The sequence below is a fragment of the Onychomys torridus genome, chromosome 1 (assembly GCF_903995425.1).
Source record: "Onychomys torridus chromosome 1, mOncTor1.1, whole genome shotgun sequence".
Taxonomy (NCBI): Eukaryota; Metazoa; Chordata; class Mammalia; order Rodentia; family Cricetidae; genus Onychomys; species Onychomys torridus.
The window spans coordinates 33,416,708-33,439,789 of NC_050443.1; the positions used below are offsets into that span (position 1 = coordinate 33,416,708).

General features: G+C 39.2%; 1 protein-coding gene across 3 annotated transcripts in view; it reads left to right on the top strand.

Moving 5' to 3' along the window:
- The window catches only part of Zdhhc13 (zinc finger DHHC-type palmitoyltransferase 13), a 45,963-nt gene that overhangs the window by 16,222 nt on the left and 6,659 nt on the right, over positions 1-23,082 (top strand). For 2 of the 3 annotated variants that reach the window (XM_036208880.1, XM_036208890.1), the window contains exons 7-15: positions 2,095-2,257; positions 2,445-2,570; positions 5,602-5,735; positions 8,747-8,847; positions 14,179-14,303; positions 15,123-15,185; positions 15,854-15,947; positions 17,432-17,515; positions 21,614-21,771. In XM_036208880.1, the coding sequence (XP_036064773.1) occupies positions 2,095-2,257; positions 2,445-2,570; positions 5,602-5,735; positions 8,747-8,847; positions 14,179-14,303; positions 15,123-15,185; positions 15,854-15,947; positions 17,432-17,515; positions 21,614-21,771 (1,048 nt within the window). Of the gene's footprint in view, positions 1-2,094; positions 2,258-2,444; positions 2,571-2,694; positions 2,746-5,601; positions 5,736-8,746; positions 8,848-14,178; positions 14,304-15,122; positions 15,186-15,853; positions 15,948-17,431; positions 17,516-21,613; positions 21,772-23,082 lie in introns of all 3 variants that reach the window. The other variant, XM_036208873.1, reaches the window with a different exon arrangement.

Here is a 23,082-nt window from a genome sequence, read left to right on the forward strand (position 1 = left end):
AATATAATCTCCAGTGTTGTGGTCTGTGAGATGCTAGTACATGCTGCAGATTTTACACATGGGCATGAGTAGCTATACTTTGAAGACACCATTTCTCTTGGTAGCTTTGTTGAAAAGTTTTAAAGTTTACAGAGTTGATATTCCTTAGCATATGCTTACTAATTGACTGATTTCTTCTTTTGTACCTGAAAAAATGACAAATTTAAGTGTTCTCTATGATAAACCCATTTTTCTGACAGCAGTGAATTTGAGGTTCTCTGCTATTGCTAACTGCTGTGAAGACATTTATAGAACTGGTGTGTGATGAGTCTATTACAGGATGTGCTCAGATATATATTCATCAACACATGTACTTAACTCCCACTATGTGATCCAGCTACCATTATTCTTTGTACACACATGCATATTACAGTTTTCTCTTTATCAGTGTGTTTCCAACATTGTACTGAATCCCTAGGTCTATACCTCCTTGATACACCCCTTGCTGGAGCTAGGTTTGTTGTAGAAACATTTTTCTGGTTTTCTTTTTGTGTAGTGATGAGGCTACAGGCAGAATTTTGCTAGAAATTTTGTTAGAGCTTAATAGAGTAATAAGTCAGATCTTGTTCTTATTGGGTAGCTCTCTTGAAGGAAGGGAAAGTATTGATGGTAAAAAAAGAAAAATATTTCATTGAATTATTTCCTACATTATCACTTTCTTTTTTGTTTGTATGTTTTGAGATGGGTTTCTCTGTGTAGCCCTAGCTGTCTTAGAACTCACTCTGTAGACCAGGCTGGCCTTGAACTCAGAGATCTACCTGCCTCTGCCTCTGCCTCTGCCTCTGCCTCTTCCTCCCAAGCGCTGGGCGTAAAGGCATGCACCACCATTGTCCAGATTAGCTTAGCACTTTCTAAATGTACTAATATTTTAGGAAATATAAGTTGAGCATCCCTAATCTCAGAATCCTAAGTCTTAAATGTTTAAAATCCGATTTTTTAAAGACAACATAATGTCTGTATAAATTGAGCATTACCAATCTTAAAATTTTAAATCCCAAATGTTCAACATATGAATTTTTTTAGACAACATAATGTATTAAATAGAGAATTCCACACCATACATAATGCAAAGAATCATTGAAAATGCAACTTCAGACTTTATATGTGATGTATATGAAGCAAACAAATTTCAATTTAGATTTGCTGCTTATCCTTAAGGACTAGCAGATATCCTAAAAACATCCACTCCATTCCAAAAGAAAACACAAAATACTTCTGGTCTCAAGTATTTTGGGAAGGGAATATCCAGCCTGTATTAACACCTGTTTTACCTAGTAGTCAGTAGAAAGAGAAGGAAAAGGTAGCTTTTAATTTATCTGCTTAAGTAAGACATACAAGTAGTGTTTAATTGTACACCATTTAATATTAGCCAATTAACAGGTTAAATTGACAGTTTTTAAAAGTATTAATCACTAAATAGAACAAGAACGTGAAGAGAACTTTCCTTATCCCCTATATTGCTGTCTAAATTACCTCATTGATAATAGTAGGCTGCCAATGAAGAGCTGTCTTTCATGTTTGTTTGATCTTCCCTGCTAGTAACTAGAATAGAACCAGTCATTTGCTTTTACTGTTTGCACATACTACAGCAGCATAACGTTTAATTTAGATTGTGAGGTTATCAAGTTTAGCATTAGTGCCAAGCATGATCATGTAGTTCTGAATGTGGAGTATTTAAGTGAATGACATTTGGGGCTGGGGAAATGGCTCAGTGCCTAAGAGCACTTGCTGCTCTTACAGAAGACCAGAGTTCTGTCTTAGAGCCTGCTGTAGAGTGATTCACAGTTGCCTGCAGCTCCAGTTCCAGGGAATCAGACATCCTCCTCTGGCTTCCTCTGGCATGCACACACAAGTATTATGCATACCTATACATAAATAAAAATAACTCCCTTTTGTCAGGAGTAGAAGACACTTGTATAGTAACCGCCAGTATTCTCGTTCTTCAGAATGTTTACTTGTGAAGTGATAAACAGCTTAAAATTGCTCTGTTGGCATTTTCCCCTCACATCTTCATTCCTACTGATTTCTTGTGGTATTTTTACTGTTTTGAGACAGGCCAGAACCAACTGGATTTCTTTTAAAGTTTAATCCCTCTCTCAGTGCTGTTGATAAAACACATCAGAACACTCCACTTCACTGGGCAGTTGCAGCAGGAAATGTCAGTGCAGTTGATAAGCTCTTGGAAGCTGGTTCTAGCCTGGACATCCGAAATGCTAAGGTATGGTCTGGTATTCTCTTCCCTAGGTCATTATGTCTTCAGTTAAAGATTAAAGATGAATATTTAATGACTGTTCATTTGGGTTTTGGTGCCACAAGATAAATATTAACAATAGCTACTTGTAGAATAAATGTGTTAAGTGTTTTAATACCTGTACTATATCAAAAAATATAATTTTTTTTTTAAGGGAGAAACACCTCTTGATATGGCTGTACAAAATAAAAACCAGCTCATTGTTCACATGCTAAAAACAGAAGCCAAGATGAGAGCCAACAAAAAGTTTAGGCTTTGGAGATGGCTACAGAAATGCGAGGTATTCTATGTGATAGAAGTTTTTGTTAGTTTTGTTTTTAGGGCAGCAGAAGAGACTAGAGATTAAACTTGGATTGTGTTGCAGTGGATCTGCTATGTACTCATCTTTCCCGTGTGTCCCACAGCCCAAAGAAAGAAGTGTGGCGCTTCACTGGTTGTCTAACAGTAATTCTCAGGTAGATGGTGCCAAACTGTGTGTTACATGGTAGATGTTTGCTAAGTACTTAAGGATTAAATTGAAATGTAAAATGGGTTTGATTCTCAAGAGTGGCACCTCCTTGACCCCAGCTCAGTGTCTAGTAGACATTTGCAATGAGAGGTAGGAGAATGGGCCTACTGCTCCTGTGCACCTGTGACTAAGCCTCCTGATCTCTTTTCCTACCTATCATGGTGTGTGCTGTCAGCCATACCCTGTGTCCATGCTGATGTGCGTCTGGCTGGTCCTGCTCCAGTTGGTCCTGCTCCAGTTGGTCCTGCTCCAGCTGGTCCTGGAGCCTGATCTCATCACTTCACTGATGCCACATTAGTCAGCGTTGTTAGTCTTCATGTAGATTTATTTTCCTATGGAAAATAACATTTTTTTTAACTTAGCAATTCCTGTAGTGTTTGGAACTTAAAGTGAGCTAAACAGTAAAAAATGGTTTAGAAACTTCAGCTTTCTCTCATAAATGGCTAAGAAAACTAAGCCATAGTTGTGAATGTAATTTACGTTGATAAAAATGGGTATTGGGTTGATTAATGTTTTTGTTCTCAAATATGATAGTGTCTTTTCCTTTAATATTAGTAATTATACTTCCAGGATAATTCCTATGAGCAGATGCAAGATTTTTACATAGAGCATCACTGTGAGTGCTATGCTTAGTTTTCAGTTGGGGTGAAGAAAGGAGATGTTATTCCCCAACTTCTAAGGAAGTTCATCCCCTAAATGGCATTTACCTCTTGACAGCCCCCACATTTCTTTCTTCAGCATAGACCATCTGGATCACTAAACTAAATCACCTGTTTGGCTCATCCAGTCAGAGTCAATAGACACTGCAATGTAGCACACACATCAGGAAGTGTCCAGGAGGCATCTGCAGTATAGGACAACAGAACTACAGTTCTCTCTTCTCCCAACTTCATTCATCTCAGCTTCTCAGGAGGTGGCCCTCCAGCTCTCTGCTCAGTCTGTCAGACTCCGTACTCACATTGGTGTGGTTCTGTTTGGTCCTGCCTTTCATTTATGTCCTTGAAAATGTAAATCAGATTCACCTCAGATTCCTAGGTATCTCCCCGTTCTTCTGTAGTAAAAGCTAAATCCTGACAGTCACTTGCTGTCTTAGTTAGAGTTTCTGCTGCTATAATAAAATACCATAACAAAAAGCAACTTGGGGTGGGGAAGTTTATTTGCCTAAGTTACACTTCACAGTCCTTCATCAAAAGAAGTCCGCTCAGGGACTCGTGGTGGGAAACTGGAGGTAGGAACTGATGCAGAGGTATGTAGGAGTGCCACTTATTTCCCTTGTTAACTCTCACTTGCTCAGCCTGCTTTCTTATGGCATACAGGACCACCTGCCCAGATCTGACACTACCCACAGTGGGCTGGGCCCTCCTATATCAATCATCAATTCTTAAATTCCCCACAGGCTTGCCCACATGCCAATCTAATGAGGGCATTTTCTTAATTTAGGTTCCCTCTTCCCAAATAACCTAGCTTGTATCAAGTAACCTAGAACTACCTAGCACACCTGCTGAAAGCTTCATGCATCCCAGCTATTTATGTACTGTAACATTTCTGTTTATCTTTCCAGCTGGAATTTCAGCTTCATGAAAGAAAGCTCTTCAGTTACTTGTCTTCCATGCATAGAATAGCCTTGCACACAGAATTCCCCCAATGAATAATGTAGCTCATATAGAAGACTGTTATGTTTGAGATTTACAGTTGTGATGTCCACACTTAATAATTACTCTATTCTGAAATTATTTTGTGATTAATGATTAATTATATTATATAGATTCTACACTTATTTTATGTCAGAAAGTTAGAATTGGAAACATTTGAAGACTTGATGCCATTTGAAATTATCTACTCTCAAAATGGCTTGCAGGAGTTAAAATGGAAGAAAATAAGGCAAAGTGCATTTTTCATCTTTGCTATTTCAAAAGCCTGGCTTGTTTTCTAGAGACTTCTACTCAAGGCACTGAGATGCTCAAATGTAGAGCCCAGAACCACTACCAATGGCCTGCTGGCTCAGTGTTTCATTCCTTTAACTTTGTCAGAGTAAGCTGAATCATTACATTCTGAAGAAATATTTTAGTCTTTGACCCTCTGAGTACCAAGACTTCCTCCTTTCTTTCCTGCTTCTCTGAAACTCTTTCCCAAGTGTTCAGCATGGCTTTCTGATCAGTCTTTCTTAGTTCCTTTGGGGGAATTAGCTTTGTTCTTAACCTTGAATGTTTGTGTTGGCAAAGATTCTTCACCTTTCTGCCATCACAGTCTTAGGGAAGTTGCTCATTTACAGCTTTCCCACCTATGTGCAGATAAATCTCAAGACTTCCAAATGATAGATCTATACAAAATGCTTCCCGGATCTCCCCTGGGTATCCATAGCCATTCACAATTTCACATGCTCCAAATCAAGCTCATCCCTTTCAGAACTGTTTCTTTGGCATTCTTAGCCAGGGGTCATACCAGATTGGACTCAAGGTGCAGTTGAGTTTAGTCTTGTGTTGATTTTTGTAGTCCCTTTAAGTTTCTTTATTTTTGGTGATGTAGGGTACTAACTAAAAGAAATAATTTTTGAAAATTTTAACTTTTATTATCACTTTTCTTTTTAAAATGCCATTTTTAAGGAAAAGCAAAAGCAAAATATCATAAGGTAAAATGTATAAGATTGTCTCTAAGGTGTATAAATCAATCATATTTTGAATTTGACAGCAATTTGAAGAAAATCTGCTAGTTAGGTTAAATTAGGAAGTAGTTCTTGTACTGAACTAATTACCATTAGGAGGTGTAATCCACGAAGTTCTAAAACTCTGTAATCTCTCAATAGCTCTTCCTGATGCTGATACTCTCTGTGATCACAGTGTGGGCTGTTGGATACATCCTGGACTTCAATTCAGATTCTTGGCTTTTAAAAGGATGTCTTCTAGTAGCATTGTTTTTTCTGACATCTTTGTTTCCAAGGTATGTATATTAGTGTTTGCAAGGCTGGTTATTGCATTTTCAATGTAACTGCCTATATTTCTGTTCTAAATCAGGTGGAATCTCAGATTGATGTTGAGCTATAACATGTGACAACATCCTCAGGATGGTAGGAAGGAAGGGGTTTGTTTGGTGGCAAAGCTTGGCCTGAAAGCAGTTGGTGGAAAATAAATATTGTGGGTCACACATTATATCATTCAGTTTGACAATGATAGAGAAAATTCTGTAACCATTTTGTATCTTGAAACATTTTACCCATTTGTCACATTTTTTCTCTTTAAAAATTCCTAAATTCATTTTATACTAATTATTTTTCTGCTTGATGGTTTTTACTTGAAACAACCTGAATATAATAGAAGAATCAATGAAACTGTAAACACAATGTACTTCTCTTTAAAAATAACACACACAGAAATATGCATGATTATACTGATGAGTCAATCATATTGCCTGGATCGAGGCTTAGCCTTAACACACACATATAACACACACATACCAGTCTGATCCCAAACAAGTTGCTCTTCCTCTCTGTGCCTCAGTTTCTTTATCTGTAAGTGAGGATAATTGTGATTATGGCTACATCATTGCTAATTCATGTAAATGCTTAGAACAGTGTCTAGTACACAATCTGTACTTGTAATCAATTATGTCACAACTCATTCTCTCACCCGCTTCCCCACCTTAATGACAAGGTGTCTGTTCCTCACAGGAATGTGGGTGTCGCCCATGAGTTCCTTGCATCCTTGATTCTTCCATTGCCCTTTATAAATACTTACAGCCGGGTGGCAGTGGCTCACACCTTTAATCCCAGCAATCAGGAGGCAGAACCAGGTGGATCCAGGGCCAGCCTGGTCTACAGAGCGAGATCCAGGACAGGCACCACAACTACACAGAGAAACCTTGTCTTGAAAAACAAAAAACATACAAACGAATAAGTACTTCCAGCTAAGCCTTCTAGCTGGTCTCCTGCCTTCAGCCCTCTAGTGTACCTCCACATAATAGTCAAGGCAGATCCATTTCTGCCTGGTTTTCTTGTTTAAATATTTTAAAGCTTCTTGTTATGCTGCTCAGGAAAACAAAAACAAAAACAGATTTGCTTCCCGCTGCCTTCATACCTTCTCCATCCCCATACTGCAGTCTACCTTCTTTCTTCTTCTGGAACACAAGCTTGTGCCCTGAGCCTTGCTGGTGGCCTGGCCTCAAGTGTTTTGACACTGGATCATGTTGTAACTGAAAAAGACACTCAGACCTGGTTCAGACACCACTCTTTTTGAGGCCATCCTGATGTAGGTCTGCTGCGTCACCCATTTTAATCTCTTCCTAGTTCCTTCCTGTAATGTGAAGCCCATAAAAGTAGAAAATGTTCAGTCTGCTGCTGAACATTTTCATTCACTGAATGAGACAAACTGTAAAGATAATGATCCATAGGAAGGATCTGGAAGACAGTGCAGCCTGCTGGCTAAGGTTGTAAGTGTGCCTATCCCAGAGTCCTTTAACTGCCTGCACTTTTTAGAATAAACATACACTACTTTTTGACATAAGAAAAGCAGTATTAGAGGAATCTTTACTTAGCCACCCAAAGACCAGAATAGTTAGGTGGAAACAATTAGAATTTAAATGTGAAATAAAACTTCAAATTTCGGAAAAATAGTAAAATACCTAAAATTGATTCAGAAAAACATCACTTAAAAATTCTAATTTTCCACTGGATATTTAAATATATTTTAAGCCAAACTAGCAGGAATCAGTCCTGTATTTTTTTTAAGAAGCTTCAAGGGCTTACCTAGCAATTTGTACTCACCCACAATAGGAACATTTTGTTTAGTTATTTGAGTGTTTTTATTAAAATTAAAATTATTTTAAAAATAATTGTATGAATAGCTTTGGTTTGATAACTGCATGAGATTTTCATTCGCTATGATGGGCATGTGAATACATTTCAGAAAATAGTCAAATGCATGTGATAGGTTGGTCCACTGCCTTATTTTTCTCATATTCCTCTAGAGTTTCAATTTTACAGAAGTAAGCAGCTGCACCCGTATTAACTTTTTGAACAAAGTAAGCAATAACATCAAGCTGCCTGCTGTAGGACTGAGATTGTTAGTGCTACTACAATGGTGACCACTGCCATTTTAGCTGTTGTGTATTTTCATATTGTGACTGCTCCCCAAGTTAGCTCATGCTTAAGGTTTTGCACACCTTTTATTTCATAAACATAGAGTTTGACAAAAGCTTGCTTACACATGAAGGTGAATTTCCAACTATTTACATTTTTGTATTTTGGTATATTTCAAAATTACATGAAAAACTACAATATGATATGTTACAATAGAAATACAGAATATTGCCAGGCAGTGGTGGCACACGCCTTTAATCTGGGGAGGCAGAGGCAAGCAGATCTCTGTGAGTTCAAGGCCAGCCTGGTCTACAGAGTGAGATCCAGGACAGGCACCAAAACTACACAGGGAAACCCTGTCTCGGAAAAAAAAAAAAAAAAACAACAACAACAACCCAGAATATTCACTGAAAATATATTGTTTTGAATGAAAAATTATGAGTAGCTGAGAAGAACTGACTGTTTTCTGAAATGTATTCACATGCCAATCATAGCGAATGAAAACCTCATGCAGTTATCAAACCAAAGCTATTCATACAATTATTTTTTAAATAATTTTAATTTTAATAAAAACACTCAAATAACTAAACAAAATGTTCCTGTTGTGGGTGAGTACAAATTGCTAGGTAAGCCCTTGCTGCTTCTTAAAAAAAAATATACTGACTGACTCCTGCTAGTTTGGCTTACTGAGAAGAGCTGGAATGTGTGCTTTTAGAAAGTTATTGTAATGTGAAAGATTAAACACATACAAATGGGAAAAGCTGCTGCTGCTGCTATGACTTATCATTGTTATTGGGGAATTAGAACTGAATTGACATGAAATCATACCAATACCTTACTGCACTAACACTATATGCTTACTTTTCTTTTTTTCCAGGTTTTTGGTTGGCTATAAGAACCTTGTGTACTTACCAACAGTCTTTCTGCTAAGTTCCGTTTTTTGGATATTTATGACTTGGTTCATTTTGTTCTTTCCTGATATCCTTTAAGCTTAAATGAAACACATACATTGTTTTACTTTCAAAAGTCATTAATGCTATTGTTAGCAACTTAGATATCGAAAAAAAAATCTAGGTGATGCAACTTGTATTTGCACTCACATATTAATTCTGGCTGAGCTTAATGTTGAATATACTTAATTCTGTTAAATCTACTTGGTACTATGCAGCCATTAGTCTCTATTAGCCTTCCTTCCAGGAATTATAGTATGATGCATGTTGCTTTACTTGGGCCCATAGAAATACATTGGTGTTTTGAGATACTTCAAGGTCAGATGGTTCTTTTAACTTGATCAGCAGTTACAATTGATGAATAAGTCTTCTGAGTACCCAAATTGGCTATGGGGGAGAGATTTGAGGAAATATGGCTTTCTCAGTAATGCTAAGCAATTCAAAGCTAATGGCTCAGGCAGGGATTCTTCAGCAACATTAAATGTGCTTTGAGTAGATGTGAAGCAGATTTCTAAAAAGTAATCCTAATGTGTGCTTTACCACATTTTGTCCTTGGTCCTCTTAACAATTTAAGTAATGGCCCACTGATTTCTTATATGGCCTACTCGTGTGGTTTCAAATGGAAAATACATCTTATATCATGTTTATTACACGAAGACAGGGACCCAGGTCTAAATCCAGTAGATGGTCCTCTGGTCCTCTTGAGGATGGCCAGATTCAGTCAACTAGAAGTTGAAGAGGGATTGCTCTTTGCATTATATCCATTTGTAACACCGAACACATGTCCAGGCTTCCATCTCTTTCCAGACTTCCTTCTTTCCTTCCTGTGAAACCGTTTTAACACTGCTTGTGTGCCAGGGAAGGAGGAGGTATGGTGGGAAGAAGTGCATTTTAGCTTTTTGCCTTACTTTCTGTGTCTGTCTCTTGTAATATTTCTGAAGGAGAGAAGGGGGTGCTTATTAAAGAAATGTAAAAGAGAAAGTTAAGAATCTTTCCCACAGGATTAAATGGGATGGGCATATGAGTTTTCAGAGTGCATACGTCTACAGCCATTGTGCCATGTTTTTGCTTGAATACTGTTTTATTATTTCTAAGCATTATTTCTAATATGTTTTTTTTTCTTTTAAACTAAGTGAAAGGCATAAATACCATAGATACCACTAGGCTTTTAAAAAAAATTACCTCTCACCTTTGTCTTGTAATTACTGATTTGATGAGGGTTTTAATTAATACTAGATTTCTTATCACCACTTAAGGTCAGCATAGTTTCTATCACATCACTCACAGATGACCCAGTATTCGTATACGCTAGGACAGTGGACATTATACTGAAAAGGAATGATTCATACTTTTGTGTCAGTGAACAGTTTTTGAAATTGTGGGTTTTGATGATTTTTTTTAAATATAAGCAATTTCAGTTATTCCAAATTTTGCACATCAGATTATTTTGGTTTTGCAGAATCAAAAATTTAATAAGACATATAAACCTCATCTGCAGAAATTAATTCTCACTTGACTGTAACTAAGAACTGCTTGATACTTGTGACAGTATATTATGTTAGGAGAATTGATTTTCATATTAGATAGAATCTTAAGGTGTCAGGATGAACACAGTGGAATATATCACTCACATGCTGAGGCATTGATTTGAACATGCTGCTGTGAAGGCATGTGAGCCAGTAGGTGGCATACCTCACCCAAAGTTAGTGTTTTCCACGATGAATGTTACATGCTGCTGGAACTGCCCCATGGATTTGCTGCTGGTTTGCCTTGTTAAGACTTCACTCAAATAATTAGACTGTCTTGCTCAGGCTGCCAGTTAGGATTGACCAGGGGTTTCTATCCCACAGCCCATGATTATTATGGGAAGAGGGTCAAGAGCGTTGTGGAAAGCATATTGTCTTTCTTAGCAGGCATCATATTTCTGAAGTTCAGGACCTTTTTCTTATTTTGTTTGTTTCAGATGAGGTCTCATTTTGTAGTCCTAGCAGCCCTGGATCTTGCTGTGTTGATGAGACCAGCCTCAAAACTCACTGAGATACATCTGCTCACCCAGTGTAAAAGCTGGCTTTCCTCCCTGACAGGGATTTGAACCCCAGTCTTCCACAAGATAGGCAGGGATACTCACCACTATACTAACAAAGGTGACCTTTTCTTTTTGTTTCTATGGACCATTGGGCAAGTTACTTGACTTCACCAAGTCTGTTTTTCTGTCTGTAGGGGACGACAGTACCAAGCTCTCGGGGTGACTGCAAGGATTACTATGCTATGATGTCTAAAGGGCTGAACATAGTCCCCATTACATAATTGGTATTTATAAATAATACTCAGTGACCTTTTTCTTTAGGTCTCTTTTTTGTGTTCAGTAAGTAATATATTTGGACTTTTATGAGAAGGACTGGATGAAAGGAAAGAGAACCTTAATAATGAATCAAGCTACAATTAAGACTTGATAAAGAAATGATGAACCACTGAATGCTTTCTTTATGATACTGGCTGTACTTAAGTTTAAGAGCTGGATACATGTAAAGCCCTCTTGATTTCAAAGTCAGCTGTTAATATGACTTAGTTTTTAGATCAAGCAGCAGAGAATCGAGAGCTTGCTGTACTGATACATGCCTGTGATTCCAGCGCTTGGGTGATGATATAGGAGAATGGAAAGCTTGAGGCAAGCCTGGGCTACACAATGAGTACAGGTCCAGCACAAACTCCTGGGTTTGATCCTTAGCACCAGACAGTGAGGAAAAGAAGAAGAAAGGAGGGAAGAGAGACTTGGGAGACTTGAATGATGGTCCAGTGTGGCTAGTGACTGAGCTGTCAAGAAAGCTGTTCCACTCTGATGCAGTAGTACAAGGACTTGAGTGTTCAGGCAGAGGACAACAGCTGTCCTCTGAAATGGTCAGTATGTACCCAAAGTGCGTTACCCTCTTGAATTCTATTCTTTTGGAGAAAATGGTAAATAACACAAGCAAATGGTAAATAACACAGTAAACTGGTATGTAAGGAACAGTATTGCTGCTATCCTGGGAAGCATCACTACTTCCCAGTTTCAGATGCTGGGAGATGGTCATTTGGAATGCCGTTGTCACTCTAGAGCCAATCCAAAGGAGAGCAGTAATGTAGAATACAGAACCCAAGGGATGAAACCAGGTGGTCATGTTCTTGGACAGCAGGTATTAGCCCTACATCTTCAGTAGAGTCACCAGCTTACAAGGGAAGCCAACACATCTACAGATACCTGTATTCTAAACTCTAAATGCCATAAAGAGCATTCCTGGGTTCGGGAAAAGGTGAAGTCTTTCGACAAATCTGAAAAGACAGCAAAAGAGAGAACCAAGTTGAGTCTTGAAGGTAGTTAGAACTTGAGCATCTTAAACGTGTACCTTTGGAAGTAAACAGTGGAGAGTGTTTGTTCTCACCACAGAAGCAAGGAATCTGTTTGCCTTTCATGTGAGGGGTTAAAGTGTAGTTGCCTTTATTTGGGAGAGGGAATCCAGTGATGCTTCTAGGATTTGTCTTAAAGTTAGAGTGGAAACACCAGGTTCAGTCAGCTTACTCTACAGGATACCCTGTGACTGAACCAAATGAATTTTGAGACTATAACATGTTATCAGGACTTAGTGGAGAAAAACTGCATCTAATTTTTAACAAAAAGCTGTCTTTTGTGTATCATTTAGAAGTGTTGCTCTTCATTCAATGTAAGCTTTGTTAATATTCTGATTCGTACAACTTATCTGGCCTCTACCTCCTTCTTAAAACTAGCCCCACTTATATATTAACTGTGATAAACCAAATGTCTTGGTTAGGGCCTCTTGCTGTGATAAACACCATGACCAAAAGCAACTTGGAGAAGCAAGGGCTTATTTCAGCTTTTAGCTTGTTGTCTTTCCTGTAGGGAAGTCAGGACAGGAACCTGGGGTCAGGAACTGCTCCAGAGGCCATGGAGGGATCTGTTTATTGTCTTGCACAACCTACTTTCTTATAGCACCAGCACCACCTGCCTCTGGGTAACACCATAGAGGGCAAGGCCCTCCTACGTCAATCATCAGTCTCAATTGAGGTTCTCTCTTTCTAAATTGTCTCAAGTTAAATGAGTTAGCACAGTCAGCTGGCAGGATTTGTTGCGCCTGTCTGAACCAGGTGTGTTTGTGCTAGTCTCTGGGTTAGGTCAGTGTTTCTCAAACTTCACTATGGGATGAAGCCTGTGGTGAGCTCCTTAAATCCAGTCTAGTGCTACTTGTGTGGCCTGGTCAGGAGTTGACCTTAGCTGCCTGTCTGCCTTCTGTCCCTCCCTTCCTGTCCATCCTTTTTCTCTTCCCTCTTTTGCTCCCTCCCTCCCCACTTTCTTTCCATTTAGTTTCATTTTTGTTTGATCTTTGAGATAGTGTCTTACTAAGTAGCTCAAGCTAACCTAGAACTCCCTTTGTAGCCTAGATTGGCCTCAACTTAAAAAACCCCTGCCTCAGACCTCCATGTGTTGGCATCTAGCTCAAAGTTCAGTTGTTCCACTAAGTAAGTATTGCTGGTCGGTGGACCATACTTGAATAGTAAGAGTTGGGCATCTGTTTTATGGCTTCCTTTTCTGTTCTGAAGTTAACATAAGGTAGCTTGATAACACCTTGTAAGGCAATAGTTACTATGTCAAGTCAATAATATTTACATTGGACACAGTCAGGCTTACTGCTGTCTCGTTGACTTATTACTGCATACTACTTTCTTCTCTGTAGCAAAATGGTACTTTGTATTTCTAAGAAGTACCACTTTAAAAACATTTTAAAGTGGAGAGTTTTTAGTCCTTGTAATCTTTTTCAGCATAAACTTACTCATATTTTCAATAGTGTGTAATTTGAACTCATTTTGCAAGGAGGGCAATTTTTAATTCAGAACAGTTAAAAGGACAGGTTACTAAACTCTCCAGTAGGAAACTCATATAGGCAGTTATGTACTTTATAGGAAAGTACATTGAAATCACTGACCCAAGTCTTGTGTTTCTTTGAGTGGTCTTGTGAAAGTGATCAGAAAATATTTTTCTGATGATCTGAAGAAAGCCACAGTTACACCTTGAGAAGTTATATTTGGGAGGCTTAGATGTTTTCCAGTCTCCAGAATGATTGCAGCTTTTAGTATTCAAAATGAGCCTCAATAATGAAGACTCAGGGGTTCTGACTACCTAAGAGCAAGCTTCCATAGGATTAAAACATGGAACAGGGTTAGTTCAGGTGGGTGGTATGTGTACATAGGAAGTTGAGGGTAGATTGCAGGAAGGAGAGGTTCAGAGGGACAATGATAACACTTGATACATCATACATTGATGCTTTTCTCAGTGGAGGTCTAATATGTTCCTTAACCTAACTTTAACATGTAGCAGGCAGCCCTTTCTATTTTGCTTTCATTTTCAGCATCATAGCCTTTCTCTATTTTTTCTACAAGACTTGGGCAACTGATCCAGGCTTCACTAAGGCTTCTGAGGAAGAAAGGAAAGTGGTGAGTCTTTTTGTTCTGTCTTTTTCTGAGAGTCACAGCCATGTTGGCCTTTGATATGGCTGCATCTATAGTACCTGGCCCTTAATAGATACAGTGTAAATGTGAGCTGATTAATCATCAAAATGGGATTCCTACATGGTTACATTTAAGTTTTTAGAAACATCCTTTGTCTCAAAAAGTGATACACTACCAGACTTTTTCAGAACTGATTTTTGTTCTTAGATCTCCCACTTCATTACAATTTTAGATTAGTGTCTTTTGTCTAGAGTGCCTGCCTCCGTGAAGTTGAGTTTAGTGGGTTCCTCCTCCCTAATAGCTGAGGAGATAGCCCCTTTCCTTCCTCAAGTGTCAAGTTTCCAGAGACATGGCCTCTTTGCAGTTGCTTCTGGAGTTTAGAAGTAAGGGAAATCATTGCCTTCTACTACTTAAGGCTTGTCCTGAAAGACCCAGGCCTTGTGCTTGTAGCCATATGTTTGGGTGCTTATCCATGAATTTTGGTTTTGTGATGAGTGGTGGGTGTGTGGGTGTGTGTTTCTTTGTTCTAGCAGGCTGTAACAGGGAGGTGCATGCCATTTGATAAAAGGTGGTAGGGGTGTGGGAGTATAATTTTTATACAGTCAGATTTCTTGGCTGCTGCCTGAAAGAACACCTTGAAAAGTCACATTATTTCAAGAACAGAACAGTTGGGTGAGACATATTCCACATTGCTGTTCTGACTACTTCTGAAGCTGGAAGTGGAGTGAAAGCTATGGGAATGCACATAGCCATGCATAACGCTATCCAGTCAAGTGCATCTGAGGTCAGATTTTTGTCTTTCAGAATATTGTCACCCTTGCAGAGACTGGCTGTCTGGACTTCAGGACATTTTGCACATCGTGTCTTGTGAGTCTCTTCTGTTAATACTTTATTTTCTATAGTTCTTAGTAGCATTGCTTATGTAAGCACTTGTCAGATCTTCACTGCATGTGTATGTACCTTTTTTTTTTTTTTTTTTTTTTTGCCCTGGTTCTAATTTTGTGTTACTGTCAGACCAGTTTTCCACTGTGAGTATATGAAAGAATATTTATAATCTCATGAAGCTCCCTGCGGTTAAGCTCTTTGTAAATTATCCGTAATGCTTTTATTTGCTTTTCCTGTCGTGAAGTATATGTTAGAATTCACTGTAAGTCAGAGGCACCTTATCATCTCAAAACTACAAACAGGAACCTCCTGTTTTGCAGTTGAGTTGAGACTTAGAAGAAGAAAGTAAGTGATTAGAAGAGCCTGAAATGGAACCAAGATTTCCATTTTCTTACTCCAGTGTTCAGTGTGTCACTGCCTGAGTTTTACTTAACCAGTGTGAGCAGGGTCTGCATTCAGATCTCTCCTAGTGAAGGCTTATTCCTTTCATGTGCAAATGTAAATATTAGTCCAGCCTTTCAGAGCTTCTGTGTGAGTGAGTCACCTTGTTAGGATTATTGTACCAGTCTTCTATGACATAAGATTCAAGTTTTGCTTATGATCTGTTACCAAAGACCGTTTTTGCTTAGGCCTCTCTTAATTGCCCTCAGATAAGGAAGCCTTTAAGGTCACTCCATTGCCATGTATGCAACTGTTGTGTGGCTCGGTTTGATCAGCACTGCTTCTGGACTGGACGCTGCGTAGGTGAGAGAGTGAACTTTTTACTTAGCTCTGTGGTGAAGTTAAGTATGTTTAGTTATGACTCTGACCAAAGTGGAAAGCCATCCAAGGACTCCATTTTGTGGCTCCTCTTGAAGAATCTTTACAGTTAAGACTTGGGAAAATTATTAACTGATTGTCAATGACAGCTATTGTAATTTGTGTAGTATCTTAGAGTTTATGAAACACTTTCTTCTATGATGTCTGATTTGACCATCAGAGCATACCTAGGAGGTTGTTACTGTTTACATTTCAGAGCAAAGCGTGTAAATAACTGAGATCATTTTGTAGTATTCGTTTTCCACTCCAAATGTCACACTCGTATCTTATGTTGTAACTTACCTTTCTTACTTACCTTCTCATGTGCCTCTTTTCGTGCTCAGGTAGGATACAGAACCATAGTTAACAGAAGGAGCTATGAGGGATTTCAGTGGGGATTTGCTTCTATCCTCCTGAGGAACTTGAGGCTTCAGGTCAGACAGATTCCCGAGATACATTCTGATGTTCTCTTCTCTTGTGGAAGGTGGCAGAATGATTCCTGGGGTCCCAATCTTCCCAAGCCCCATTCTGTCATAAAGATTAGATGGTTGGCATTATGCCAGTCAGATTGAATGGCAACAAGGAAACAGTCTAATGGGTCCATCTACTGTCTATGTTTATCAAATTGAATTTGACAGTGTTTCCACATGCATAGGCCAGTTTGGTTACCACAGGCCTATGAAGTGAGAGAGGTCTTATCTCCTTTTGCTATTATTATAGTGAGACTAAAGGATCAGAGAAAATCTAATGACTTTGGCTACAGTTAACATAGCTAGTAATTAATCATAAGCAAGGGTCACTTGTTAGAGTGGGTATTGATGATACATAATATTCCTACTTCAGAGGAGAATGAGACTAATACAGTGCTAACTGAGGAACATTTATGTTGTTAGCACCAAAATGTTCCCACCTCCACCATCAAGCAGCTAACACATTGTAGGAGGGCTTTGGTTGCCTGGTACCTCTCACTCCCTCCTTCTACAGCATATTTGTAGGCCATGGTTTCCCCACTTTCCTGTGTCTAGTGTCTACCAAGGTAGATTATGTACTTGCTGCTCTTCAGATTTGCTGTTTCTGTTCCCTTTCAAGTTAGTCTTGGATGTCGGTAGGTTGTAGTTACCTAAACACATTCCATGGAATGGGACCAGATATGATTTCACCTGCTACTTCCAACCAGCAGTGTAGTCCAAAGCTGGTTTTGCCTAGTTAACTTTGCTCTCTGCAAACTGTCTTCTTTTAGGCTAGTTGGGAACATTATTTAACATGGACATCTGACAGTCTTATCAGAACTGTCTGGTTTAGTAGTATTCAAAAGCAAAGCAAGCCTTGTTTCTGTTTTACTTTGAAGGTTTTTCACAGAAAAGTAGTCTTGTCTGGGGAATCATTAGGAAAAAAAAATATTAACTATGTTTTCTTTTTTTTTGATGCAGGTTTTGGCAACCATCATCATTACATCTTCTTCTTGCTTTCCCTTTCCATGGTCTGTGACTGGATCATTTATGGATCTTTTGTCTGTAAGTATAAATGTTTCTTACAAGCTCATGCACCCATACACAGGTCTTTTCCTTGTGAGCCCTTGTCTGCCACACTCTGGCCAGTGTGTAAACCATACCCCTAGTGAAAGATTGAAGTGGGGCCTTTAAAACTCTTCACACTGGAAAGCTGCAAGAAGTTGTAAGAAGAGGGGGTTGGAGAGATGGCTCAATAGTTTAGAGCACTGGCTGCTCTTCCAAAGGTCCTGAGTTCAATTCCAGCAACCACATGGTGGCTTACAACCATCTGTAATGTGATCTGATTCCCTCTTCTGGTGTGCATGAAGACAGATCACTCATATACACAAAATAAATAATATTTAAAAAAAAAAAAAAAGGAAGAAGTGTAAGAAGAGGTGACTCTGCAGTAATTGAAAAGGGTACCTGGATGAATTTGAGTGGTCAGAATAGATATTCATTCTGTCGAGTGTGGACTTGGCCGCCTGTGAAGAGAAACCACCTGCCTGAGTACAAAGCAGGAGGTAGTGAGTAAGTGAGACAGGAAAAGAAGAGGCTGGCGGTGGAGAGGTTGAAGGACGGTGGTCACAGCAAATCAAAGAGAAGGCTCTCAGAGTGCAGGCCATTGGAGAGAGTCACACTGAGATTGAGAATGGAGTCGGGGGACTGCCACCGAGGAGAAATTGGGAAGAAAATATTGGCTCTCTTGTTCTGTAGTCCTGGAACAGAAAGTAAACTTGAGTAGCATTTTTTAAAGATGCCTAGGTGTGTCGTGCGGTGCTGTTCTAAGGTAACTGATGATGGACAGGGTTTAAACTGAAGCATAAAGGAAGTTGATGAGCTCATAAGAATTGTGTGACTATACTTTTCACTCCTTGAAATAGGTCACTTAGGGGAAGAACCTGTAGTGCTAGTATTTATTAATCGTCGTATTTGTTTGAACTTTGGGCTTTAACTATTTGTTGTTTATGTATTTTGAAGACTGGGAAAACTTAGATATGGTCTTGACTCCTAATATTTTCATATCTGCTCTCCCCTCTGTTTTGTGCTACTGATATTCTAGCTTATTGCTGTGAGCTGAAGACTTCAGAAACAGTGTTTTCTTTTGGCTTCTGTGCTCCAAATCCTAGCACGATTGTCCTCTCATGCTGTCTCCTCTTTCCATCATCCTCATTTGTATCCCCACTTCCTTGTTTAAATTTAAGGCATTTGGAGGAGGTGTTTTTGTCATCTCACATTTGTTTGTGTGAGGAGACAACTTGCAGGAATCAGTTCTCTCCTTCTACCAAGTGTGTTTCAGGATCAAACTCTGGTCAGCAGACTTGGCAGCAACAGCTTTAAACAACCAAGCCAGTCACTAGCATAAGAGAGCTCCTCGTGTGCTTATCCCATCTTATACTTCCCTCCTGCAAACAGCCCAGGTTAGATTATATTGTGTTTGACTTTTCTTGTTTGGAGGTTGTTAGTGTCTGTATGGCCTGGGTTGCCTTGTGCCCAGACACAGGCATAGTGCAGGCTTCAGCCACTGTCAGGCCTTTCCCTCCTGACACGTTGTCTGTTTGTTCTCTAGAGAATGCTGTATAGAACCATAACCATGGCCAGCTCAAACAGGCTCAGTTCTTATCCAAATCCACAGCAGCCCTGAGCATTTTAAACCAACATAGATTGTGTCTTGTAACAAGAAGCAGGCAAGATCTTAACCAAGCTTCTCTGACAGCTACCTTCTAAGGATTGTCAGTGAAACCTGTTCTTGGAAGCCTTCTAAGTTGGCCCATGGACCAGCTTTTCTCTTGGACTTGATCCTAGCAGAAAGGAGCCACACTTGGTACCAACCTTGTTTCTCCTCACTAAAAATAGTCACATTATTTGGTGTTGAAGTCCAGCACAATGCCATGTTGATAAGGACAGCAGCAGTTTTACATCACGTTCAGTCTTTCCAAGTTGGTTTTATGACACATATTTATTTTTTTCCTTCACTGTTTTCTTTTTCTGACTTTGACCAGTTTTCATATGATACTTTATTTGTGAGGAGTTACCTTGATTTAAATTCTGTAGACTAGCTGAGCATACTTTGTCACTGATGAAGGTATGTATGTCATTTGTCATTTTTTTCCAGATAGTAAACACAAGCTTGTGCTCCATTTCTCTTAACAAGGCCTCCTTGCCACTCCACCTCCTTTGTTTACCATTCATGATGTTATTACTAGAATTGTGGTACATACCCTTTTCATATGACCCACTACCAGCTGCTTCTTTCTCAGCACAGCCTCTGTCTACTTCATCTTGTGTGAGGTCTATTTGAGAGTAGAAAGAAGTGAATCAGAAAGTCAGCATCCTGCAGGTTATACAGAGAAAGGCATTACATCCTATCAGGAAGGGCTATGTAAGTATCAGAGCTACCTAAAGATGAGAATGATTGGCCTGGAACAATAAGAATTCCCTGTCATGAAAGGGGCTAGATCTAGATGGAGGTGAGGTGGGGAAGAATTGGGAGGAGGAAAGGCGGGACCATAATCAAGATATGTGAGGAAAAGAAAACCTGTTTTCAGTAAAGCAAGGGGTTGGGGGAGTTCCTTGTCGTTAACCATAGACCTAGGAAGGCTATATTAGCATGGATTAAATTGTTACCTTGCATAAGATAATGTAGATGACCATTGCAGCCATATCTTTGATACTAAATCTGAAGTCAATGTGAGTGCTTCACTGTAGGTCATGCTGTTATTAAAAGGAAAAAAATTCCCAAGAGGAAGCAGTAGAAATCCATAAGCTAAAAGAAGCTAGATATTCTCCCCATCCAACAGCTGTTTCTTCCTCCTGCTGTGGAAATTATATTCTTTCTTTTTCTTTTTTTCCATCAGGTGTATAGGATGCCTCTTCTTTTGCTATCCTAATGAGAAGCTCTAAAATGTATCATTTGCTTTAATGTGTTGCCTTGATTGTTACTCGGCTCTTAAAGTGCTTTAGGCATATATTCATGAAAGATGGTTAGGAATCAAAAGGGGGAAAAAATAGATGTTCAAAACTAAAAGGGACAGTCTTGGACTCATTTTCTTCCTGTCTCAAGAGATGCTCATGCTGCTTTGGGAGAATGTCTGAAACTGCTTACAAATTGTCAAAGGGCTTTGTGAAACATCGAAGTGCAAATCTACAGGATTCTCACTTTAGAAGTAGTCTACCCTTTATGTACTGTTGTAGTGCCTGTGAGCATCATGACCTTGAAAACGTTCCCTTGTTTCTGCTTCTTCCTACCTGTTTTCCCCTTGCTGCTGCTCTCAGTTCGTGGGTTAAGGGTTAGAATCATGGCCATAGTGAAAGCCTCTTTTAATTGGCATGTGGATACCCTGGAGGAGAAAGTGGGCAGTGACCATTTGAATCTTGCTCTGTATTCTTATGTTGGACTCGTATGTCTGTGAGGCCCTTTACCCTGGCCTTTCTTGATAGAATTGTGAGTCAGGCCAATGGCAGAGGTATACCAGGCCTGGCTTCCTATCACAGATTGTGTCCTCAAGGTATCTGGATGCTCATATTATGTATTATGCCCACAGAAGTCCTGGTCATCTGAACCTTTAGTAAGTGTTTATGTTTAATCCTGTACCCAATCCATAACTTCCCTTAAAGTGAAAAAGATAGCTTTCTTAAATTATTACGTTTTATTAGATGTCATTATCCTGAATTGTCGGACCCTTAAAAAAATCTGGCCAGTGTATTTTTTGCTGAGTGTGCTGTTTACAGTGACGATTTTTCCAGGCCCTTTTGATTTTAATCCTTTCACTGGTAACTGCTGGTGTGGTGCCGTCAAGGCCTTACTACCACTCGGGTCCCCGTTCTCACCCCCAGTGTGTGAGCTGCATTTAGAAAATAAACTCCTGAAGTTGAATTTCTGCTTTTGTTTTGTTTGTTTTGCTTTGCTTTTGAGCTTGGAGCTGGGACCAAGGACCATACACATGCTAAGGATACTCTCCACTCTGAGCTACTCTTCCTTCCCATCCCTAAAGTTAAATTCTGATCTGTGCTGTTGTCTATCATTACTCTCTAAGTAGAAATATATAATTCTATCTTTTTGGAAGATAGCTAACTTGTTGTCATTGTTAATAATACTTTTTCCCCTCTTTGGATTTACAGACTGGTCAAATCATTGTGCCACAACATTCAAGGAAGATGGACTATGGACCTACCTCAGTCAGATAGTGGCCTGTTCTCCCTGGGTTTTGTATATCTTCTTGCTAGCAGCTTTCCATTTCTCATGGTCAACATTTTTATTAATAAATCAACTCTTTCAGGTATTCTTATTATGGCTCTGAATGAAATTTTCAGGGACTCATAGTTGGGTAGAAAGACTTGACTTTAAAATCAGAAGACTAATTCCAGGGCACCCTCTGTAAGTCTAGCATGTCATCTCTCACTCTTCAGTCTTAGGTTTCCTTGTCTGTAAATGAGGATAATAAAGTCCATCTGTTCTCACAGGCAGCTTAAAGATTAGAATAATAAATTGCTTGCTGAGGCTGTACCTACTCAGGAATGGTCTAATCTGGCCTTTTAATGTATGGTACAGAGAAGTGAATTGAGTTGCCCAAAGTCACTCAGTGAGTGACAGAATCAGAAATGGAGACTTAGTTCTTCTAACAGTCCCATTCAGGGTTCTTTTCATCTTATATTTAAGCTATATAGTGTGTGAAAACATGATATAAGCTGTAAAGTATTGCACAAATACAAAGCAGTTAATTCCTTCAGTTCTTCCAGTTCTGTTACCTTATGCAATTCTTAGATAGATGCAAGAGGGGGAAAGATGAAAGACAGGCCGCTAAACAGTGGATAGGCTAACCACCTGTTTAGAAAGTTCACATGCCAGGGCAGTAGCAGCTTCAGCTTTCTGCAGAGCTTCCTGCCCTGTGCTGTGCCCCATTGCTGTGGCCTGTCTGCATGGAGTGGGCAACAGTAATCAGTATAAGGCAGTTACTGTCAGACTAGGGTTTAGAATATTATTCCACAAAAGCAGAGCAGATTCCACCTTTATGAGAAAAATAATGATAGAAGTAAGAGGATAAGTGAAGGAAGTCAGGAAATGCTAGGGAAAGGGGTTAACCCTGATGAAACTGGGCATTCGCCTCTGTCCTCCTGATGTCAGCAGCTCAGGTAGTAAGAATCGGTATTACCAGTGAGTACTCACATATTAATACTCAGTTTATAAGTACATTTCCCAAAGCATTTATACATCTAATTCATCATGAACACTTGAGGTAGGGAGAATAACAGAGTAGTAGCTCTATTTTATGGATGAGGAAGCAAAGTCTAACAAAGGTAGAAGTCTCGCCTCTGACCGAGGCCTAGTGATAAGGTGATATATGAGGTTCAGACACCCTTAATAGCTAAAGTGGGCATGGAGTCCTGACAACTCTAATGCAAGCTCCTAAGAGGTTAAAACATGAGAATTAGAAGTTAAAGGCCAACGTGGGCTACAAACAAGACCTGTCTCCAAAACAAACAGATGGTAGCACTAATACTAAAGAAAGACTGATGTACTAAAGAAGAAAATAGATTAAAGGTTTCAGATAATTTTTACAAACAAGAAATCTCACAGTTGTTTATTTAAG